This window comes from Gadus chalcogrammus, chromosome 8 (assembly GCF_026213295.1).
Source record: "Gadus chalcogrammus isolate NIFS_2021 chromosome 8, NIFS_Gcha_1.0, whole genome shotgun sequence".
NCBI classification, from domain to species: Eukaryota; Metazoa; Chordata; class Actinopteri; order Gadiformes; family Gadidae; genus Gadus; species Gadus chalcogrammus.
This window is the reverse complement of record NC_079419.1, coordinates 2,102,071-2,126,662: the sequence shown is the minus strand read 5'-3', so window position 1 is coordinate 2,126,662 and position 24,592 is coordinate 2,102,071. Positions and strand designations below refer to the sequence as shown.

Genomic DNA, 24,592 nt, shown 5'->3' with positions numbered 1-24,592 from the left:
GGGCAAAATTGGAATTGGTGAAAGCAAACAAGCGCAAGTTAAATGGTAAGTATACCAATTGGCGAGTGCAACTATTTTCGCCAATTGCTTTTTTGTTTCACAGCACCACTGGACTACAGAACATCCCTAGTGGAAATGACATCGGTGCAATTCTGGATTTTACAATTTGATGTCACAGCACCTTCTGCCGATGCTTCACCTCCCTAAGGAATCCACAAAGAACTGGAAGTTCTGGAAAAAACCCAGAACGGGTGTCTGGCAAAGCGAAATTAGGGCGAGTGTGAAGTTGTGACCTCAAACTTCCACAATGGGGTTTGTTTTCGCTCCACCCGTAACCCCACTGGACTGGTGTATGAAAAGCTGTCAGACTGACTTCACTAGACCAATGACTGCGGGCATGTTATGGTTTGGTTTCAATTGTTGGTTTTTGGCTTGGTAGGTTTGAATTTAGGAGATGGATTAGTTGATTTACACATCCACACAGTACTCTACATTCTCCCTTTTTTACAACTTTCCATACATTTGCAAATTGTTGACTGCTGCTGAAGTTGTAGGCTACTGCTGCTTCATACTTCAATGTGGTTTTATTCTGTGCTAAATGATTTTAATTCCTTGCAATGTGGTTTGATTCTATGCAATACGGTTTTAATTCTTTGCAATTCTATGCACTACGATTTTAATTATTTTGAAATTCTATGCACTACGATTTTAATTCTTTGCAATTCTATGCATTATACGATTTTAATTCTTTGCAATTCTATGCACTACGATTTTTATTATTTGCAAATCTATGCTCTATATGATTTTAATTCTTTGCAATTCTATCCACTACGATTTTAATTCTTTGCAATTCTATGCACTGCGATTTTAATTATTTTGCAATTCTATGCATTATACGATTTTAATTCTTTGCAATTCTATGCACTACGATTTTAATTCTTTGCAATTCTATGCTCTATACAATTTTAATTCTTTGCAATTCTATGCACTACGATTTTAATTATTTGCATTTCTATGCACTAAGATTTTAATTCTTTGCAATTCTATGCACTACGATTTTAATTATTTGCAATTCTATGCATCATACGATTTTAATTATTTGCAATTCTATGCACTACGATTTTAATTCTTTGCAATTCTATGCATTATACGATTTTAATTCTTTGCAATTCTATGCACTACGATTTTAATTATTTGCAATTCTATGCTCTACGATTTTAATTATTTGCAATTCTATGCACTACGATTTTAATTATTTGCAATTCTATGCTATAAATGATTTTAATCCTTTGCAATTCTATGCATCATACGATTTTAATTCTTTGCAATTCTATGCACTACGATTTTAATTATTTGCAATTCAATGCTCTATATGATTTTAATTATTTGCAATTCTATGCACTAAGATTTTAATTCTTTGCAATTCTATGCACTACGATTTTAATTATTTGCAATTCTATGCATTATACGATTTTAATTCTTTGCAATTCTATGCATTATTTTAAGTCTTTGCAATTCTATGCATTACGATTTTAATTATTTGCAGTTATATGCTCTATATGATTTTTATTATTTGCAATTCTATGCACTACGATTTTTCATTCTTTGCAATTCTATGCATTATACAATTTTTATTCTTTGCAATTCTATGCACTAAGATTTTAATTCTTTGCAATTCTATGCATTATACGATTTTATTTCTTTGCAATTCTATGCACTACGATTTTAGGTCATTGCAATGTGGTTTTATTCTGTGCAATATAATCTGAAATATGTACTCGGACAATTGCAGTTGGCCAATTGGGGAGTATAGTCGACCTTTGGCTATAAGATGTGTATGTAAACATACTGACGGTACAGCAAATGCAACTGTGTTGGGAGCGTTTCACCTGGTAGCCTGGAAGCTAGTTTGCTCCAACGCAACTGTGTTGGGAGCGTTTCACCTGGTAGCTTGGAAGCTAGTTTGCTCCAACGCAACTGTGTTGGGAGCGTTTCACCTGGTAGCTTGGAAGGTAGTTTGCTCCAACGTAACTGTGTTGGGAGCGTTTCACCTGGTAGCCTGGAAGCTAGTTGCTCCAACGCAACTGTGTTGGGAGCGTTTCACCTGGTAGCTTGGAAGGTAGTTTGCTCCAACGCAACTTTGTTGGGAGCCTTTCGCCTGGTAGCTAACCTGTGTGTTGTATTTATTCATATTACTTAATTGTTTAGCATCTGCATTAGCTAGCTATAGCTGCTGTGTACGGGGAATGGGTTAGCCTAGCGATTTTTAGTACTTGCACTTGGTCCTATGAACATCAACACCGGCAAATTCATATTTGTAGTACTGCAAATTTAAATTTTTGACAAATTTTCCATTTCAATATTTTGTCAAATTTCACAAAGTCCATTCCAAGATATCTACAGACTTCAGCAATGGAGGCAAGTAAGGTTTATCACTTTCTATGGCAATTTACTTGAGTTAAATTATTTGCTCTATAAAAACATATGGTTATCACTGTACCATAATCATCTTGCTAGATATGCCTCATGCTGTCCTTTATATTACTTATATGCAAGGAATTTAAGCATTGACAATTATTTATGAACGTTGAACCATGAAAGAATTGAATTATTTTTGTTCAGGGGTGGGTTTGCCCCTGAACATTTAATTTCAAGATCAGTGTTCTACAGCGTTTGTCAAATTCAGGACTGGCGCTGGAAGCTGTAGGTGGAGGGAAGACCAGGAAGGGTGCAGCTCTGCAGATGCTGAAGGGTAAGACAACGGAATACACATATTGATGGCTTGCTTGATTGTTTAGATTATTTAGAATGACACGTCAGCGACGCATCGTACAGATCTAAAGTTATCCATACAGATGTGTTCATTCTGACTGGCTGTTAAGAAAGCATTCTCGGCAACTAGGACTAGTCAGGATGTGTATTACATGTGGCTGGCTTTTGGGGTTGGGAGTAATAACTATTGTAATTAGTTCTATCAAAACAGCCCACTATGTACTGTGCTGTAAAAGTGCATGTAAAATACACTATTGACATCTGAGTGAAGTGTTGGACTGCATTAATGGGGAGAAAACAAACGTCCAGTGTGCCAAAGGGTCACGTGTGTTCCTGAAGGGACTGAGGCGACGCAGTCGGAGGTCCCGGCGGTGGCGGTCAGCGGGAGGTGTCGAGACCAACCAGCTCCTCGTCCAGGAAAGGTGAATTCTTCAGACCGTTCTTCAAAGGATCAATAAAGTAAATCTTATCATCTAAAAAATCTAGGACACAGTAGCTGGGTTCATCAGCAAATTGTAGCTGGGCTTTTGGTCCCCCAGAATAAAAGTCAATGGTGCTGAAGAGCGCTGCTCAGGTGACTCCCCCCCTTATTTATTATCTCTCTCCCCCCCCCTAGAGGGGGGTGGGTGATGGGGGTGAGTTAGAGATCTACCTATTTATTTATTTATTTTTATGTTTATTTTTATTATTTTTATTTTTTCCACAATGTCTTGTTTTCTAAACGATTTATGATGACTATAAGCTCTGTAAGGTGACCTTGGGAGTCTTGAAAGGCGCCTCTAAATTAAATGTATTATTATTTATTATTATTATTACCTATGGTAGAGAGGTGCGTGATATTTATTCGAGAGATGGTACATGAAACGGATGACCTGTTAAGATGCTAGGGGGATCAACTCCCTGCAGCGGTACCGTATCCCCAACGTCTTGATGTTGGAACCTGTCAAACCCAACGCTAACATTTCGGGAAGCTTTCAGTGCATCCTGACAATGCCACTGTTAGATACATTTACACATGGTTGGGGCCATTGTATAAAATTAATCCATCGATACCATCTCAAAATAATGCTCTCATAGTGTGTGCTTTTGATTTTTTTTTTCCGCTTAGTCAAACTGATATTGGCTAATGCTTAAGAATCGTAAAAATGAATAATTGCTCTTCCGGTCACACAATGCTTGCTTCCATCCTATGTATAATTTTTATACCTACCCTTGGTGTATATTTTTTGCCCTTCTTGCTATCACTAATTTACACTTGGGATCAACAAATTACTGTTTTTTTCAGGTCACGATGGAAGAGCAGATGGCTGTGCAGTTGCCATGGTGCAGAGACCCAGGTGAGAACTTTGATAAATGGTTCCTTCATTCTGGGACTCTGGGAATAGCTGAACTGACTTGTATACATTTATTGATGAAAGATGGTAATCCAGCACTGACTATTTTAATGTGGTTTTGATGTTGATGCACTATACAATTTTAAATCTTTGCAATTCTATGCACTATACGATTTTAATTCTTTGCAATTCTATGCACTATACGATTATAATTCTTTGCAATTCTATTCACTATACGATTTTATTTATTTGCTATTCTATGCACTATACAATTTTAAGTCTTTGCAATTCTATGCACTGCGATTTAAATTCTTTGCAATTCTATGCACTGTACGATTTTAATTCTTTGCCATATGGTTTTTTTCTGTGCAGTATAAAACGGAATATGTTCAGTGCGGTTCCTTTGGGATTGTTCTCAGGCGGTGTCCTTTTGGTTCAATCCATCTAAACATGTAATCACCAGCGAGACTTGTGTTTACATGACAATCGAGAACCAAATTATTGGGTTAGTCTCACTGTGATTGTATTTTTAAGATGCATGTATACACCTTAGTCTGACTAAAATTAGACTAGATCGGGTTTCTCATCATCGGATTAAGACCTCTAGATTATTCGATTGATGGTCTCATTAATCGTGCATGTACGTTCAATCAGGGTTATGCGTTCTGCACATGCTGGAGATTTTTTCCCAGAGCAGGTAATAGGAGACAATAGTCATGGTGTTGTCACTGTCAAACGGCAAACACGATGGAGAGGTCCAGGAGCAAGACACACTTTTGGACTGACGAGGAAACTCACCATGACGTACCAGTTAAAATACGTGCACAATTTACAGTTTATGGATGGGAGAAGACTAGAAACTGATTTATTTAAAAAAGGTGATTGAAATGGGTACAATGCCATGCCACCTATCGTACTGGAACATGACATGCTTCGGCCATTGAATCGATGTGTACTTGGACATTTGCAGTTGTTTCATAAAAAGGTTGAAGACTCCCTAGGAATAGCTCAACTGACTTGTATCAATTATACATACATTTATTGATGAAAGATGGTAATCCAGCACTGACGATTTTGATGTTGTTGCCGTAATGACTTGAAGCCTTTTCTCTCCTGTAAATCAATATAAAATCCAACCTAAATGACTGAATGTAATGACCTATGTTTGACGCCAGATGGTGCTGTTACTGTTATTTGTGTCTTTGATTGGCCTTCACGTTTGGTGATCAAAATGTCTTCTAAATCGGCCAGCACACTGTGAGACTGACTTTACTTTTTGCCTTCAATTTATTTCAGAGTATGATGACCGAACAATGGATCTACAACGATGGCCTACTCCCCATCCACCCTGAGGATCCCTGGCTGCACCTACAATCCAATCTACCCCAGACATAACCACTTGGAGCTCAACAACTCCTACAACTCCTCCTGCCTCCTACACACCATACTGTTACCACTTTACCATTTTAACTTTAAAAAAAAAAAGTACTGTAATTCACACCATGTTGTAGGAAAAGCATGTTTAGCTCAATGATTTATACATTCTATTTCTGTGACCCCAACTATTGTATTTCTAACCCAGTTACCTCTGAACCCTCTTTCTAAGGGAGCGACTAAAGGGACAAAGCTGGAGCTAACCTGAGCTTAACAATCGTTCTTTCAAATGTCCTAAATTGAAACATATAAAATGCCTAAAGTAACTTGTCTAACAAAACAAAAAGCCAACCTAATACCCAAACTTAACCATCTAACTCTAAAGATCTCAAATGCCTAAACTCTCTTACCTTAAACGAGTACCTAAACCGAACCATTTAACTAAACATCTCAAAGGCATAAACTCGCTTACCTCAACCTAACCTAATACCCAAACTTAACCATCTAACTGAAGAGCTCAAACACCTAAACTCTTACCTTAACCTAGTACCTAAACTGAACCATCTAACTAAACATCTCTAATAACTAAACTCTTTCCTAATACCTAAACAATCTTTAATGCAATCACTAATGCCTAAACTTAAACAAACACCAATAATAAAAGTTAAGCATCCTTAATCTTAAACCCAAACCAGACTTGTCCCTGGGTCGCTCCACTTTGTGTCTTTGAAGGCATCTCTTTTCCCCTGCATTCTGTACATCAAGTACTTCAGATGATATTTGAAAACTTGTTTCATTAATTATCTCCATCCTACCTGAAGGACCTGATTATTCCTTATTTTGAATATGATGTGCATGTATTTACCTGTATGTCAATTGTGGCACCCATTGCACTCCTGACCATCCCTGGAAGAAGGGATCCCCTCCACTGCGTTTCTTCTCAAGATTTCTTCCTTGCTGATTCAAGGGAGTTTTTTCTTGCCCGTGTGGGGGCATGGGTAAAGGGGGGTGTCACAAATATTTGGCCTGTTAAGCCCTTTGAGACTGTAATGGTGATTAAGGGCTATACAAATAAAATTGAATTGAATAAAGATACTTCATCTTTACAGATTTTGTTTTGGGGAATTGGGACAGCAGAGCATCTTAAGCATCCTTACTGGTGAACCTGATCTGACGATATCAATCATAGGACTATGAAGCTGCAGAGTTCTTCCAAGAAAGGGTTCCAATCCAGGATAGCTTTTAACACACTTTATTTTATTTTAAGTATTTCGGTACGGTAACTACGGAGCAAAAGGAGGTGGAAGCGTGTTGAGCACGTGCTGAGCGTCTCCCAGCTGATCAAAAACATTAACCCTTTGTCTGGCAGCAGCTAGAAGATTCTGAAGTCCAACTTCTCTGTCGAGATTGAACTGAAATGCAATGCACAACATGCAATTTGTCCTTAGTTCAATTTTTAAAACTTTTTATATTTTTTATTATTGCTATTTATTGTGCTGCTCTCTCTTTCGACCTCTCTCGGCCTCTCTCTTTGTATGAATACTGTACTGGACTTGGGAAGCCCTGCACAATAATTCCACTGTGTTTGAACTGTCTGGTTTATGCACAAATGGCGAATAAAAACCTTTGAACCTTTGAACCTTTTTTTTTTAACCTTTTTGAGATTGATGGGGTGAAGTGGGCGTGGCCTATGTGACGTATTAGCTTCGGCTTCACCTATCTAAAGGTGCTGCCTTCTGTGTGGTTGGAGCAGCTATTGCAGCCTTCAATAAGGTCCTGCTCCCCTTGTGGCTATGTATAGTAATTACGGCTTATATTTTTGGTCCTGCTTCCTTGGGGCTATGTGGGGGCAGCTCAGGTTCTTAAAATACGTAACAAAGCCAATAACATAAGGCTGAATATGTGAAAAGACAAGGTAGATAATGATCGAGGAGTAAACAAGGAATTGATTGGTAAATATCTAACATGGAACCAAATGCCTATTTATTTGATCTGTTACCAGGCTATCGCAGTAGGGGAATCTGAAGGAGTGCCATACAGTGTTGCATGGGTTCTTGCTAGATTGCATTATGGCTGAGGAGGCCATTGATTACGCTTGTTAATTTGAAGAGTATGAATAAAGAGTCATTGAAGTGGATTGTTGAATGTCTTTCAAATTTATCACAATAGGGAAATCTGTTTTGAATGCATCTAGGTGAAGTGTTTATTGCTACTATAAAACACCAAGAATAGCAGGCTATGTATAAATACTGACCACCATATTTTCTTTTATAAAAAAACACTATGTAGTCATCACTCACCCTCAGGCTCTTGTCTAACCCTGCTGGCCACGCCTTGTTGGCGCTCTACTTCGCTGAAGGCCATTTGACTTTATAAAAGCTGCAGTTCATCAATGGTGAAAAAGACGTCCTTATGTAGAAAAGGTGTAGGAAGGATGAAAGGGGTGCTGGTTCTACTGGTCTAATCTAATAAAAGGGGGTGCTGGTTCTACTGGGCTAATCTAATAAAAGGGGGTGCTGGTTCTACTGGTCTAATCTAATAAAAGGGGTGCTGGTTCTACTGGTCTAATCTAATAAAAGGGGGTGCTGGTTCTACTGGGCTAATCTAATAAAAGGGGGTGCTGGTTCTACTGGTCTAATCTAATAAAAGGGGTGCTGGTTCTACTGGTCTAATCTAATAAAAGGGGGTGCTGGTTCTACTGGGCTAATCTAATAAAAGGGGGTGCTGGTTCAACTGGTCTAATCTAATAAAAGGGGGTGCTGGTTCTACTGGGCTAATCTAATAAAAGGGGGTGCTGGTTCTACTGGGCTAATCTAATAAAAGGGGGTGCTGGTTCTACTGGGCTAATCTAATAAAAGGGGTGCTGGTTCTACTGGTCTAATCTAATAAAAGGGGTGCTGGTTCTACTGGGCTAATCTAATAAAAGGGGTGCTGGTTCTACTGGTCTAATCTAATAAAAGGGGGTGCTGGTTCTACTGGGCTAATCTAATAAAAGGGGTGCTGGTTCTACTGGGCTAATCTAATAAAAGGGGTGCTTGTGAGACTATCGGTTACCGTCTTCATCACTGCATTGGGATTCGCTCTCCCTTTCCAGTAGCGCTTCACTGCAAGAGCTCCACTTATTGGGGGAGGCATCTCCCGGTGGACTATGGGCGCTCCCTGTTTGCATGACGCTCCCCTGACTAACAGATCTGGAGTCTCCGTCCTGAACGCCCGGACTCCGTTTGAGGAGCTGTCATGCTAAATTTGTACCGGCTGCCAAATTTGTACCGGGCGCGTCATCCATACGTAATCCATTCCAAACCTGCCTGGCAACAGACGATCACGTCGAATGACAGGTTCCGGCAGGGTGGCGTCCTACGTAGTGGTCTTCACGGACGCCTCGTTGACGGGTTGGGGAGGAACGTGCCTCTCTCACTCGGTCGGAGACGAGTGGCGCACGCCCCCATACAGCACACATAAATGTGTTGGAGCTCGACGCTGTGAGGAAAGTGCTGTTGCATTTCTTTCACCTGGTGCGCGGCCGCCACATCCTGATCAGGACAGACAGCGTGTCGGCGGCGGCGTACGTCAACAGACAGGGGGGAGTCCGCTCCCCTGCTCTCCACCGAAAGGCGGTCGAGCTCTGGCTTTGGGCTCATCAGTATCTCCTCAGTCTGAGAGCCCTGCATATCGCGGGCGCCCAGAACTTTGGGGCGGACCTCATGTTTCGGGGCAGTCCCCGCCGAGACGAGTGGCGGTTACATCCCGACATTGTCAGACTGATCTGGCAGAGGTTCGGGACGGCGCAGGTGGACCTCTTCGCGTCCCGGGAGAACACGCACTGCAGGTGGTGGTTCTCCCTCAGCCCTCGGGATCTTCCCCCGTTGGGGGTAGATGCTTTGGCACACACACCTTGGCCGCGGGCTCTCTTGTATGCGTTTCCCCCGCTCCAGCTGATTCTTCCTCTTCTGGAACGGGTCAGACAGGAGAGACTGTCCCTGATATTAGTGGCCCCGGAGAACCGTTCAGCTCTGTGGTTTCCAGAGCTGGCCGCGCTCTCGCGGTCGGCGCCTTGGCCAGTAGCGTTCAGGCCGGATGCACTTTCACAGGCCCACGGGACGGTGCACCACCCGCCCGATGTCTCGGGACGACTGTTGATTTGGCTCCTGAGAGGTTGATCCTGCAGGGCAAAGGTTTGCCTGAGACGGTTATCAACACTATTCAGAGTGCTCGTGCACCTTCTACTTCTTCCCTCTATGCGGCGAAGTGGTGCGCCTTCTCTAATTGGTGTGAGACGAACCACGCTGTCCCATCTCAATGCGAGGTGGGAAGCGTGCTTTCGTTTCTGCAAAACTTATTGGAAAAAAGGTTTGGCCTTCTCCACTATCAAGGTCTATGCGGCAGCCGTTTCGGCTGGCCATGCAGGCTGTGATGGTGGACCGATCTTCAGCCATCCACTGGTCAAGAGATTCTTGCGTGGGGCTAGACGGGTTAGGCCTTTTTTCCCGCGTGCTTACACCACGCTGGGATCTCCCCACCGTGTTGCGCGGATTGTCCAGGGATCCTTTCGAGCCTCTTTCTCAGGCCCCCTTGGATGCCTTGGCCTTGGTTTCTGCCAAGCGGGCCGGTGAGCTAACAGCTCTGTCTGTCAGCCCAGTTGCTTGTTGCTAAACGAGGACAGCTCCTTCGCGTTGCGCAGACCTAATCCTGCGTTCCTCCCGAAGAACATTAATAGTTATTTTCGGTCGAGGGATATTGTGCTTAAGGCTTTTCACCCCCCGCCTCATTCTAGTGAGGCGGAGTTGCATCTCCTGTGCCCGGTTCGGGCGTTGGCTATGTACGTGAATCGCTCGGCCGCGTTCCGCTCCACACAACAGTTGTTTGTGTGTTATAGCGACGCTAACAGGGGCCGCGCTCTCTCTTTAAGCAGCGGTTTTCTCGCTGGGTATGTGGGGGTGTTTGCTTAGCCTACTCTCGGCAGGGCTTGGCGCCACCGTTAGGCGTTTTTTCCCCCTCTTCTCCTGTCTTCAACATACGTTGAGTAATGTAGGATTGTATTCCTTAATATTAGAATAAGTAGGCTAGTAGAATGTAAGCCATACTCTGCAGCTGTTGGTGTGGGAGTGAGTTCTAAATTATATATCATGTGACCAGATGAAAATAAATACCTCTTCCTCCTTCACCCTCAACTTGAACTTTTTTAGGACACAAATCCTTTGAGCAACTTGTGTCACATCTCGGTCAGATCTTCCCCCCGCACCACGCTCTTTGGATTGTTGCTGACTATTACATTATTGTTTGGAGAGGGAAGTTTGAGATGTCGAAACACTTTGAGTTTCACATGTGCAAAACGAGAAAAATAAGCGGCAAGTTATTTTCTGTTGCAAATGTTGCAAATATAGGGGTTGATGGTTAACACGTTTTCGTTATTTTATTTATTTAACTGTAAATGTATACGTTTGCATGGGAGAACTGCTTGAATTATAGTTATTAATTAATTTAGTAATTAATATATATAGTATATTAGAGTAATTATATCTATACCTATATCTTTATCAATACATTATATAACAATTTAAATAGTTGCTGCACTCTGGGTATGTGAGGGTGGGGCTTGGCGCCACCGTTGGGCGTTAAAGCTCACTCCCCACGGAGCGTGGCCTCTTCAACGGCTCTACTCAAGGCGTTTCGGTGGAAGACATCATTCTGCGCGGCTGCGTCTTGGTCTTCCCCCGGCACCTTTGTCCGTTTTTACATGTTAGACATGTCCAGGGGCTCACTCGGCAACTCTGTGCTGGAGTCCCGGACCCCTTTTACGGCTTAAGAATATAGACGTGTTCTTTAAAGCGGCGTGGTTGGACTTGATTACCAGTCTTACACTCCCACCTTTTTTCAAATAGAAAACAGGCTAGGGGGGTTTCTCTATTGACTCGCCAATTGTCAGGTGGCTTTGTTTGCCAGTGTGGCACTCCCGCCGTTTTCTTCTAATAAGAAACGGCCGAGAGAGTCCCCTTATTGGAGAGCCGGATTCTGTGGCTCCGCCCCCGGTGGTAGCGGACCTAATGGAAACCGTGTTGCTCTGGTTTTTCTTTTCCTTTTCATGGGTTCCATGAAGCACGGATTAGAGCCGGAGTCTTTACAGACTCACTTTTTTCTCCCTTGATCGAAGCCTAGACGGCGTAGCCTACATGAAATAGAACGATAGTTATGTTATCATAACTCTAGTTCTGTGATTGTAGGCGTAGCCGTCTAGTTTCCCACCTGCTGTACCCTCCAGATGCTGAAAGAAAAGCATGGAGGATGAGCGACGGTATACACCGCGTTATATAGACACGATACCGTGGGAAATGTGGGCGGTGCCCACGCTGATAGGTGCATAGTCTGAATTTCCACGGGACATGCCCATAAGGCGAAGCCTAGACGGCTACGCCTACAATCATAGAACTAGAGTTATAATAACATAACTATCGTTTGTAACATCTATTCCTTATAGTCCTTCTCGGTCTCTCCGGTCTTCGGGAGCCGGCCTTCTTTCATTGCCGAAGGTTAAAAAGAAATCGGCTGGACAGAGAGCATTTGCCTATCGAGCCCCCTTTTTATGGAATAGGCTGCCATCAGCGATCAGGGAAGCTGACTCTGTGGAGCTATTCAAAGGGAAGCTCAAAACGCACCTCTACAATCTTGCATTTGGAGTGTGAAAACAACAGATGCGTAGTGAAGACTACTCTGTTTGCTTGTGCTTTTCTTATTACATTATACATTCCCACTATGTACTTTTCCGTTCTAATTCACTATTCTGTCAGTTGTAGCGTGCTGCGGGTGCTGGACTGGATGCCTGGACTCTCCTCATGGATAACCGGCCAGAACCCCATCACCATTTTAATATGATGTGCATGTATTTACCTGTATGCCATTTGTGGCACCCATTGCACTCCTGACCATCCCTGGAAGAAGGGATCCCCTACACTGCGTTTCTTCTCAAGATTTCTTCCTTGCTGATTCAAGGGAGTTTTTTCTTGCCCGTGTGGGGGCATGGGTAAAGGGGGGTGTCACAAATATTTGGCCTGTTAAGCCCTTTGAGACTGTAATGGTGATTAAGGGCTATACAAATAAAATTGAATTGAATTGAATTGAGTTTGAAAAGATTCCCGTGTTCCTGTCCGGCTGTTAGCCCTGTAATAGTCTGCAGCTGTGGCTCATGGGTTAATTGAGCCACACCCTTTCTGGTGCTCCTTAAGAGGACCAGAGTTCTAGACTGGAGGGAGGCTTGAGTTGTGCCAGTGACTCGACTGTTGTGGTATTGTTTTTAAGTAAAAATATGTTTTTACCAACAACATTGTGCGTCGAGGAAACTCTTTTTCACAGGGACAAAATACACAGATAGGAAATCCTAGAAATGGAAATTTTCTGGGTATCCTTGATCTCTTATAGCACGGTATGATGTTACACTGGCAGAGCATCTTAGAAAGGCTGCCTCTAAAAAAAACATCGGATATCTGTCCTGGTGCACTCAAAATGAATTTTTTGATTCAATATCAGAGTGTGTTTTAGGGGGGGGGGGGGGGGCGCCTGCTATGTGTCTGCATACCCCCCAGAAAGTAGGCAGTTGCGCCCCTGGCTACACCTCAGGGATGACACAGCTCCCATTGACACGGATAGTCATGCATTTTGGGTGCACGAAACCCATCAAACATATCTTTTGCTCCATTGAACAGAATCGTTGCATTATTAAACACATTTACCGTGTTGGCTCTACGGTTTTAAACGGTTGCCTGATTTAACAAACTTGAATAACGGTTATAACTAATGACTGCCAGATGGCGCTGTTCAGATTATTTAATTATCCTTGTACTTTAACTACGACGTGGGGCAGAAGCAACAGTCTTTAGTAGTTGTAACAGGTAATAGAAAGATAATTATATTCGAAATATTTTAATTTCGGTAGCATATTGACATCTGAAAACTGAAGTCGCTATGGCACGTCAACATCAATGTATATATCCTAATCCCGGATCATACCGAAACCTTGTAGGAATAAGGAACCATAAAAAGATCGTCTATAATGGTCACGTGGTTTGGTCCAAGTGCAAAGGTACGTCCCACTGTTGAACTTCTAGAGAATCATCTGCGGATCAGAGTCGTCCCGGACAGTGCTTCGGACCTCTTGAATATCCTTAATACCGTGGGATCTCGACTACCTTGTGAACGCTATTATCACGGACTATTTGGACGGTGCGCGTTGGAGCAGAGCTGAGCAGAATGTTGAGTAAAGACCTACCCGACATAGAGGTATAGATATCGATTTTTTTCCCCCTCTTCCCCCGTCTTCAACATACGTTGAGTAATGTAGGATTGTATTCCTTAATATTAGAATAAGTAGGCTAGTAGAATGTAAGCCATACTCTGCAGCTGTTGGTGTGGGAGTGAGTTCTAAATTATATATCATGTGACCAGATGAAGATTATATATTATATTATATCTTATATACCTCTTCCTCCTTCACCCTCAACTTGAACTTTTCTAGGACACAAATCCTTTGAGCAACAAAGATCGGTCAGATCTTCCCCCCCCGCACCACGCTCTTTTGATTGTTGATGACTATTACATTACTGTTTGGAGAGGGAAGTCTGAGATGTCGAAACACTTTCAGTTTCACATGTGCAAAACGAGAAAAATAAGCAGCAAGTTGTTTTCTGTTGCAAATGTTGCATAGATAGGGGTTGATGGTTGACACGGTTTTCGTTATTCTATTTATTTTAATGTAAATGTGTAACTGTAAATGTATTCGTTTGCATGGGAGAACTGCTTGAATTATAGTTATTAATTAATTTAGTAATTAATATATATAGTATATTAGAGTAATTATATCTATATAACTATATCTTTATCAATACATTATGTAGCAATTTAAATAGTTGCTGCACTCAGCAGTTTACAGAAACCAAGCACACTTTCTTTTGGAAGATGAATGTCAAAAATATCAATAGTTGCAAATAACCGAGGGAGGTAAGGGATTGTAATTAAACTGGAATCATCCTCGTTAAGCCTCCAGATCGTCGCTGTACAATAGGCCTACAGGGGGAGCATTTGCAAACTTGGATATAGAAAAATTGAATTTGTTTTCAGTGAGGGTGTGAAACTTCTTATTCCAACAGAGCATCTTGGCTCTGAACCCAAGAGTGAAGACACATGCCGACGTCATCTCCACGGCAACCAAGAAGAAAGAGAAGAAACATTGGAAGAGGAACGCTGAGCATGGTTGTGATGTAAGAAACCCCCCCCCCACACACACACACACACACACACCCACACACACACACACACACACACACACACACACACACACACACACACACACACACACACACACACACAGACACAGACACACACACATTCACGCGCACACAACATGTGTCAATGTGTCAGAAAATGAAATATGAAATATATTTTAGTTATGAAGTATACTTAACTTAATGGGTAGCAATTAGGTAGCATATTAGTGTACTCTAGTAAAGCATAACAGTATGGTATGGCGTACTATCATTGAAAAGTTGTATTAGTTAGTACTTAGTCATATAATATGCTAATAAAGCATCCTAATTTATACATGGCCCTGTTTGAGCTCAGCTGTGCGTGCGCGCTGAATCCTCCATCTTCCTCTTCTCCATCTTCCTCCCCCATCTTCCTCCCCCAACTTCCTCCTCTCCATCTTCTTCCTCATCTTCCTCCTCATCTTCCTCCTGCTTTCCGCTCCCCAGTCGTGCGTGAAGCTGGAGAACAACTTTGACGACATCAAACACACGACGCTGAGCGAACGCGGAGCTCTGCGCGAGGCCATGAGGTCAGAGCCCCCCCCCCCCCCCCCCCCCAGAGCACTGAGGGCCCAGAGGAGGAGGCCGCGGGCCGCAGTAGTTCATACGTTGATCTATGGGGCCCTTGAACCTGCTTATGTCGTCCCAACCCCCCCACACTATCTGGTGGGGGGGTTGGGCGAGTCAACATGCACTTTACACCAGAACCCCCCCAGACCCTGTTGGTGTGTGGGCGTGTGGGTGTGTGTGTGTGTGTGTGTGTGTGTGTGTGATTGGGTGGTAGGGTGTGTGGGTGTGGGTGTGTGGGTGGGTGTGTGTCTGTGTGTCTAAACATTCAAACAGACCGTGTGTGTGTGTGTCAGTGTGTGTGTGTGTGTGTGTAACTGGGTGACTAAGTAAGTGTGTGTGAGAGAGAGAGAGAAGGATTGGTTACTTTTTAAGTGATTTATTTAATTCTAACTTTCTTTTTATTGTGTCTGACTCATTCCTTGTGTCCAAGTACGTCCTACTTCTTGCTTGGTCACAGGAGGACTGAGACTAACCTTCAGCCTGTGAGGTAACGCTTCCCGTGTCATCACAGGTGTCTCAAATGTGTAGACGCCCCCTGTCAGAAGAGTTGTCCCACCAACCTCGACGTAAAGTCATTTATTACCAGTATATCCAATAAGGTAGGACACGCACGCACACACGCACGCACACACGCACGCACGCACGCACATGCACACACACTCACACACACACACAGACACACACACACACACACACACACACACACACACACACACACACACACACACACCAGACACACACACGCACGCACGCACGCACGCATGCACAGACACACGGACACACACAGACACACACACACACATACCCAGACACACACACACACACTCACACACACACACACACAGATACACTCTCACACACACACAGACACACACACACACCATACTTATACTGTGTGGGTGCTTTAATGTTCTTCCAGAACTACTATGGGTCGGCCCGATCCATCCTCTCTGATAACCCCCTGGGGCTGACCTGTGGAATGGTCTGTCCCACCTCGGAGCTGTGCGTCGGGGGCTGCAACCTGTTTGCCTCGGAGGAAGGGCCCATTAACATAGGGGGGTTGCAGCAGTTTGCGACAGAGGTACGTTATCTCACACGGCAGGCGGGTCGTGCTCTTCGGAGGGTCAAGGATGCCGACCCGTCTCATAAACTGGGACGTCGCTGCGTAACACATTAACTACTTCTATAAGTTGCGTTCGAGAATAACACACTTCATGGTTTTCTCTCAGTAAACATTTGATTCAAACACTTTGGGGGTCAAAATTTCTTTTTGATAAAAAAATATTTTTCTAATCGTACAAACCCCATGCATGTGCTGGTGTTCGTATGAGCAAGCTGGGGCTGGGCGATTTAGATATTATTTGAAGATTAACAAAAGCAACATTTGGTGACCACAGATTAAAGGCAACGTCTAAACGCCCACTATTTTCAGCGCATGCTGCCATGTTGAAATTTAATAATCGATTTTTTAATAATCTATTTTATTTAAAAAAAAATCTATTATTGACCATTAATTTGAATTACGATTAAAAATCGATTAATCGCCCAGCTCTAGAGCAGGCTCAACATGTTCTCAGTGTCATACTGTGCTTGTTCCTCTTATGAGACGGAGTGTTGATTGGGTCCGTTTCGGGTCTTCCTGACCCGGTCCGTTTCGGGTCTTACTGACTGGGTCTGTTTCGGGCCTTCCTGACTGGGTCTGTTTCCGGTCTCACCGCGTCAGGTGTTCAGCAAGATGGGAATCCCACAGATCCGCAACCCGGAGCTGCCGCCGGCCAATGAGATGCCAGAGTCTTACAACGTACCCATCGCTCTGATTGGCTGCGGGCCGGCTTCCATCAGCTGTGCCTCCTTCCTGGCCCGTCTGGGGTACAGCGACCTCACCATCTTCGAGAAGCAGAAATACATCGGAGGCCTGAGGTTCGTGGAGTGATGGCTCTGGTTTGTTTGAGAAGGAAGGATGGGGACTTCCATTCGACTCACGTCCATTATATTTGTATAGATCGTAATCACAGTCAGTCTCAAAGGGCTTCACAGGCCACATTTGATGACAGCCCTACTTATCCTAAAACAAGGAACGCAGGCAGAGGGATCCCTCCTTCAAGGGAAGTTTAAGAGTTTGAGAACAAATACAATTTTAGCATCTGCCTGACGTCAATGTCAATGAAAAGTGATTGTGTTTGTGCTAATGCCATGCCATGACCTGTCCATATGCAACATTTGATTATGCAACCTTTACATAAGTAATACAATCTCTTATGAAAGTTGAATTATTTAGAAAGTATTGTGTGCTTCTCTAAAACTCTCTAAAGCAGCATTACTTTGAATAAACTTGCAGCTATGCCACTCGTAGCCTTTTAGTACATAGAACTATTAAATCACTGAACTTAAAGAACCAATAAACGTATAGAACCACTAAACGCATAGAACCACTAAACTTTTAGAACTACTAAATGTATCGAACCACTTATATTATATATTTAAGCAATAGATCACGCCAGGCTGTGGTATGTGCTCATTATACCACAGCCTACCACTGTTAAGGGGCGTTGTCCGGCCCCGACGCGCAGCGGAGGGCCGGCGACCCCCTTCACAGTGGTATAATGAGCACATACCACTGATACATACTAAGTGATCTATTGCTTTTATACAACGGTTACTGTTATGGCGGAACGAAAGTCGTAGACACACTACATTTAAAAAGAAACCAAGAAAGTCAAAATAGACGTTTTTATTAAAGACTACCAAAAAGTAGTCCCTCCTGGCTGCCGCTATGCATCGACGGTCGCTATGCAACACACTTTAGCGTCCCTCCGAGAGAAGGCTCCGATAGAGCGGTTCGCCGGCAATTTATCCTAAGGAGCAGTTCACTCGCCGTGTGCCTAAGCTTTCGTTAGTCCCTCCATCGCCTTGCTCACTCCCGGAGTAACAACATTTACACCCTCTCCATCATTCAACACATGTTTTACTTTGTAACTGTTTCTATTTCCAGGCGCGGAGTGATATACAAACTTTCACAAAATTATCGGGCGTCATAGCAGTTATGTATACGCTCATTATACAACAGTTGGGAACCAATCAGATCGCTGGATTTAGGTCCCCCGTTGTATAAATACTTAAATTATATATATATTATATATATTATATTAACGTATATAACCAGTGAACGTATAGAACCAGTAAATGTATAGAACTATGAAACTTGAAGAACTACTAAATGTAGAGAACCACTAAACGTTTAGAACCACCAAACTTTTAGAACTACTAAACGTATAGAACCACTCAAAGTATAGAACCAGTAAATGTATACAACTACGAAAACTTACAGAACCACTAAACGTATTGAACCACTAAACTTCTAAAACCTCTAAACGTATATAAATACTAAACGCATAGAACTACTAAACTTGGACAAGTACTTTTAGGCATTGTAAGGAAGTACCAGCATTGTAGGTTTTGATAGCAAGACTCCCTGTGAGGATTGGTGGAATATGAAACCAGGGAAACGGTGTGTGTTTTGCGCAGCATGTCAGAGATCCCGCAGTTCCGTTTGCCCAGTGAGGTCGTCCAGTTTGAGATCGGCCTCATGAAGGACCTGGGGGTCAAGGTACGTACGCATACACGCACACGCACACGCACACGCACACACACACACACACACACACACACACACACACACACGCACACACCTACACACAAGTCAACCTTTAAGTGTGGACTGCTTTTCTAAGAAACAGTGAAAACAAGCTCAATGTGCAGACTTTAGTACTCGACCACTTATAACATGGTTATATATATGGTGGGACGTGACCCGTGACCGTCTGAAGTAACAGGCAGTCAGGGCCCACCCTCCCGGATATTAGGCAATGACATCCAGATAATGGTAATGATTACGCAAACCCTGGCGGATTTGATAAGATAAGTTGTAGTTTTGTTTATTTGTCTGAAGATCACGTTTACTCAGAGGGCTGTTTTGTTTCCGTGTGTGTGTGTGTGTGTGTGTGTGTGTGTGTGTGTGTGTGTGTGTGTGTGTGTGTGTGTGTGTGTGTGTGTGTGTGTGTGTGTGTGTGTGTGTGTGTGTGTGTGTGTGTTTCCGTGTGTGTGTGTGTGTGTGTATGTGTGTTTCCGTGTGTGTGTGTGTGTGTGTTGCAGGTGGTCTGTGAGCAGGGCCTCGGTGTCGATGGTTTAACGCTGCAGTCGCTGAAAAACAAGGGCTTCAAGGCTGTCTTCGTCGGGATTGGTCAGTAGCCCTTGTTGTCGCGCTACCATTGGTCGCTCTGTCCGTCCGTCGGTCTGATCCAGGTCTCTTCTCTCTAGGTCTGCCCCAGGCCAACAGAGCTAAGATCTTCAAAGATTTGACCATGGACCAAGGCTTCTTCACCTCCAAAGACTTCCTGCCCATGGTTGCAACAGCCAGCAAGCCAGGTTCAACTTAAACCAGATCCTCCCTCTTCTACCTAACCCTTCCTCTCTTCCTACCCCCCTCCTCTTCCCTTCCTCCCTAAACTCCTCCCACCCAGAGAGACTTAAGGCAGGTGAAAATGGCAGTCGGCCTGACCCAAAGCATTCATTATCTTCATTCGCCCCCCCCCCCCCCCCCCCCCCCCCGGGTGGGTGGAGAGAGAGTCCTTGGGCTCACACACACACACACACACACACACACACGAAGACACATGACACACACACACCCCCTGGACTCACCCCCTCCCGTCCCTCGTCACAGTACAGTACGCCGCGAGTGAGGCGACGCGCCCGCTGGCTGCGTCCCCCCCCCCGGTGTCTGAGCTGGGACGCCCCCCCTCCCCGACACCCTTCCCCCCTCCCACATGTGTTTGTGATGTTTTTGACATGTTGCTTATGTGCTGAGGTGTTTTTTTCCTAATTCCTACATTGTGCCCCCCTGAGCCTAGTTTTGGAATTAACTTTTTTTCCACAAATTTTTCCCGCTTGTTTATCTTTTCTTATCTAATAAAGAGGGGGCGCATGCGTCCCGACAGTCTCTCCGTCCTGTCTCCCAACACTGCCTTTTTATGTTTCTTGGACGGGATGTAACTTTCGTGACATGTGACATGTGACATGTGACATGTGCAATGACAATAAAGTCTCTATCTATCTACCCTCTCCATGACCTCCTCCCTTCCTCCCCCTCCTCCTCCTCCTCCCCCTTCTCCTCCTCTTCCTCTCCTCCTCCTCCTCCTCCTCCACCTCATCCCCCTCCCCCCCCTCCTCCTCCTCCTCCTCCCCCCCCTCCCCTCCTCCTCCTCCAGGTATGTGCAGCTGCCGCTCCGCCCTCCCTGAGCTGCGGGGCGTGGTCATCGTCCTGGGCGCCGGGGACACGGCCTTCGACTGCGCCACCTCGGCGCTGCGCTGCGGAGCCCGCCGGGTCTTCGTCTGCTTCCGCAAAGGCTTCACCAACATCAGGGCGGTGCCCGAGGAGGTAGGGGGCGGGGCTTCACCAACATCAGGGCGGTGCCCGAGGAGGTAGGGGGCGGGGCTTCACCAACATCAGGGCGGTGCCCGAGGAGGTAGGGGGCGGGGCTTCACCAACATCAGGGCGGTGCCCGAGGAGGTAGGGGGCGGGGCTTCACCAACATCAGGGCGGTGCCCGAGGAGGTAGGGGGCGGGGCTTCACCAACATCAGGGCGGTGCCCGAGGAGGTAGGGGGCGGGGCTTCACCAACATCAGGGCGGAGCCCGAGGAGGTAGGGGGGGGGGGGGGGGGGGGGGAGGGTACTGGGAGGGGTGAATCCATATCATAGCCAATCAATCACATCACTAAGAATTGCTATTGTTATAATATTTGTATGTATTTATATCGATATACTCTCAAGGGCTTTCGTTTCCTTTATGGACAGAACAGTGAATAAAGACAGGACAGCGTGTTGGAGAAGGGTTGGAATGAGAGAGCACAGCACCACTGAATAACAGTTTCAACCGGCCTCGCTGAATCACAAAAAAAGCAAATTCTGTTGGATAACGTGTGGAACAGGAAGTGGATAAGTTGAAGTTCTGCGGTATTCGACCCGGTGCTCATACCCTCCCCAGATGGAGCTGGCGAAGGAGGAGCGCTGTGAGTTCCTGCCCTTCCTGTCGCCGCGCCAGGTGCTGCTGAAGGCGGGCCGCGTGGCGGGGCTGGAGTTCTGCCGCACGGAGCAGAGCGAGGACGGGGAGTGGCTGGAGGACGAGGAGCAGACCGTCCGCCTGAAGGCCGACTACGTCATCAGCGCCTTCGGCTCCATGCTCGACGACCCGCAAGGTGCACGCACGCACGCACGCACGCACGCACGGCTGTGGCTCGACGACCTCGTCGCACGCACACACGGTCGTCTCGCCACGCTAATAAAAACAAATCAACCCCTAATAAAAACAAATCAACCCCGGCATAAAGTGTTATCTTGTTTATACTTGGAGCATTCACGTTTTATACACACTAAAACAAGTATTCACCTCAGGCTCCGTGAATAGTAGGGAAGAATCCCCCACTCTTCACTTCCCCTTTGGCGAATAATTGTTAAATTTATGTTATGTTAAAGGTTTAAGTCCACCGGTAAGGCACCCTGAAAGAGTCAACCCCCCTCCAGTGTTTCTATGACTACAGCAGTCGTGTCATAACGCCTCAAACCCAACCCAGTGGTTGAGCTCTTGTCACTCACCTGATCTTGTGCATGAATTGAATGATTTTGTGTATGAACTTGTGTATATGCACTTACATGTGAATATGTGTTCAAGTAGGTATACTTACTGTATATACTTAGCTTTAGAAAATATGTTTTGTGCTTCTAAGTGGCTAAATCAAATATTACATAATTATTTTCCCGTTATTAATTGCATAAATTGCAAGTTTAATTTAAGTAAAGGGAACAGGTAGTAGTTTATAATTATTGCATGATTTAATGAAAGGGGGTGGGATTAAACAAGTGTATACTTCTCCCCACTCCTTTTCAAATGTGTTAAGAAAAAAAAAGGAAAAATAGAGCCTTCTTTTTGTTTCTCTCATTCGATGAACATTCGATGTTCTTTGCACATTTGACCTATAAACGTCAAATCCAACCGAACCCTCCTGCTGCCCCCCCAGTGGCGGAGGCCCTGGCCCCGGTGAAGCTGAACCGCTGGGGGACCCCCGACATCAGCACGGACACCATGCAGACCAGCGAGCCCTGGGTGTTCGCGGGCGGAGACATCGCCGGCCTGGCCAACACCACCGTGGAGTCGGTCAACGACGGCAAGCAGGCCTCCTGGCACATGCACCGATACATCCAGGTGACGAGGCCGCCCGCCGCCCGCGCGTAAGAGCGTCGACGAGCCAGTTTTGTTTAACTTTTGTGATAGTAAAAAAGTTAAACAATGATAGTGAAAGTAAAACTAACTTATCTTTCGGTACTTTTAATTTGCAGTTCCACTACTCCATAAAAAAGGTTCTGATGCCTATTGCTACTCTGCTCTCCATCAAGGTGTTGCTCCTCCAAAGTCGCTTTGGATATAGCATCTGCTACATAACAAAATATTAATGTTGTAGTAGTAGTAGTTAGCCCAGAAATCCAGACTCCACTAGCGGCAGCAAATTTAATGTGCAGCCAGGGTCGTCTAGAAACCCTCCATTAGCTTGCGAGCCGGAAAAAAACAAACTCTGGTCGGCCAATCACATCGTGTATGGAGTCGGTGGGCGGGCCTAACATAACCACAACAGAGTTGCGACTGTTCCGTGTCAAGTCCATGTGGTCCCTGCTACGTGATTGATTGTAGCGCTGTCCTATTGCGTGCAGAGGGAATTTGAAAGACAACCGTTTATGCCACCCCTCGGATTGAGCCGTGCCAATGGAGTGCTCCCACACCCAACATCTTGATGTGGGTCTGGCTTGTCTTGCCAGGCTTAGTAGTAGTAGCAATAAACGTAACGTAAAAGCTTCTTGATTATTCGTAAAAAGCTTGCTGCCGTCCCTTGAACCACCTGCGGTTGTAAATCGCTGACTGCAACGTGTAGCCGCTATCAGTCGAGCTCATTATCAGTATCCAACACCACACTCGTGTGTTACTAGATAAGAGAGGCGAGGAGACATTCTAGGAATAGTGCTGCAAGCGTAAATGTGGCGAAAGATGGGTTTGAGGTCACGTCAAAGGGTAGCAATAAAATTACTTTCCCCGGAGGAGCCATCATAGGACAAACACTGGTGCTCCGTTATGCACCAGGGCGCCCAGGAGACTATAGTAGACTACAGTAGACTACAGTAGACTAACAGTAGACTAACAGTAGACTACAGTAGACTAACAGTAGACTAACAGTAGACTAACAGTAGACTACAGTAGACTAACAGTAGACTAACAGTAGACTACAGTAGACTACAGTAGACTATAGTAGACTACAGTAGACTCACAGTAGACTATAGTAGACTACATTAGACTATAGTAGAGACTACAGTAGACTATAGTAGACTACAGTAGACTATAGTAGAGACTACAGGAGACTACAGTAGACTACAGTAGACTACAGTAGACTATAGTAGAGACTACAGTAGACTACAGTAGACTACAGTAGAGCAGATAACCTCACAGTAACTCTGGACCCTACACGGAGCGGTCAAAGCAGGGTAAAAACATCGAGTAGGTGGGGGAAAAAATCCCTTCATGTAAGAATGGTGTATCTTATATCATCAGAATCGATTCACAACCTCCCACATTTCTATTGCTAGAAATGTTTTTGGCCTTCTTGTCTCCGGATTTGCTTTCGGTGTCCGTTGACATAACGCTTTCAAACATGAAATCAGCATTATGTCTCACAGCCTTACGCCTTCGTGCCACAATCAGCAGCCCGGGTACTGACCAGGGGTCGGACCGCCCCCCCCTCTCTCTGTCGCCCTGCAGTCTCTCCACGGGCAGGCGGTGAGCGCCGTGCCCAAGCTGCCCCTGTTCTACAGCGCCATCGACGCCGTGGACATCAGCGTGGAGGTGTGCGGCATCCGCTTCCCCAACCCCTTCGGCCTGGCGTCCGCCCCCCCCACCACCAGCTGCGCCATGATCCGCCGGGCCTTCGAGCAAGGCTGGGGCTTCGCTCTCACCAAGACCTTTGGACTGGACAAGGTGGGCCGGGGGAAACACACGTGCCTCCCGCACGTGAACGCATGCACACACGCACACGCACGCTGATCCTGAACATGAAAGAGCAAAGTCATCGTTGCAGCGCGATACGTGTGTTTGTGTGTCTTTGGATCATGATGAATGCACCTCAGTCATCATTGATTCATTCATTCTATTC

At 44.9% G+C, this 24,592-nt stretch overlaps 1 protein-coding gene and 1 long non-coding RNA gene across 3 annotated transcripts in view; both read left to right on the top strand.

The window, feature by feature from the left end:
* Positions 1-1,704: 1,704 nt before the first annotated feature.
* On the top strand, positions 1,705-6,219 carry LOC130387839 (uncharacterized). 2 transcript variants are annotated; one of them, XR_008896357.1, is made up of 4 exons: positions 1,705-2,752; positions 3,112-3,194; positions 4,058-4,109; positions 5,403-6,219. It is a non-coding gene; the product is annotated as an uncharacterized LOC130387839 (long non-coding RNA). The 2 variants fall into 2 exon arrangements; XR_008896356.1 differs by having other exon boundaries at positions 3,082-3,194.
* Positions 6,220-13,549: 7,330 nt separating this feature from the next.
* Positions 13,550-24,592, top strand: part of LOC130387829 (dihydropyrimidine dehydrogenase [NADP(+)]-like) — a 19,290-nt gene continuing 8,247 nt past the window's right edge. The window contains exons 1-13 of the mRNA XM_056597117.1: positions 13,550-13,751; positions 14,618-14,728; positions 15,221-15,303; positions 15,855-15,942; positions 16,263-16,424; positions 17,067-17,263; positions 18,869-18,950; positions 19,496-19,583; positions 19,661-19,768; positions 20,611-20,780; positions 21,388-21,598; positions 22,418-22,602; positions 24,202-24,417. Coding sequence (XP_056453092.1) covers positions 13,722-13,751; positions 14,618-14,728; positions 15,221-15,303; positions 15,855-15,942; positions 16,263-16,424; positions 17,067-17,263; positions 18,869-18,950; positions 19,496-19,583; positions 19,661-19,768; positions 20,611-20,780; positions 21,388-21,598; positions 22,418-22,602; positions 24,202-24,417 — 1,731 coding nt within the window. The 5' untranslated portion in view covers positions 13,550-13,721. The remainder of the gene's footprint in view (positions 13,752-14,617; positions 14,729-15,220; positions 15,304-15,854; positions 15,943-16,262; positions 16,425-17,066; positions 17,264-18,868; positions 18,951-19,495; positions 19,584-19,660; positions 19,769-20,610; positions 20,781-21,387; positions 21,599-22,417; positions 22,603-24,201; positions 24,418-24,592) is intronic.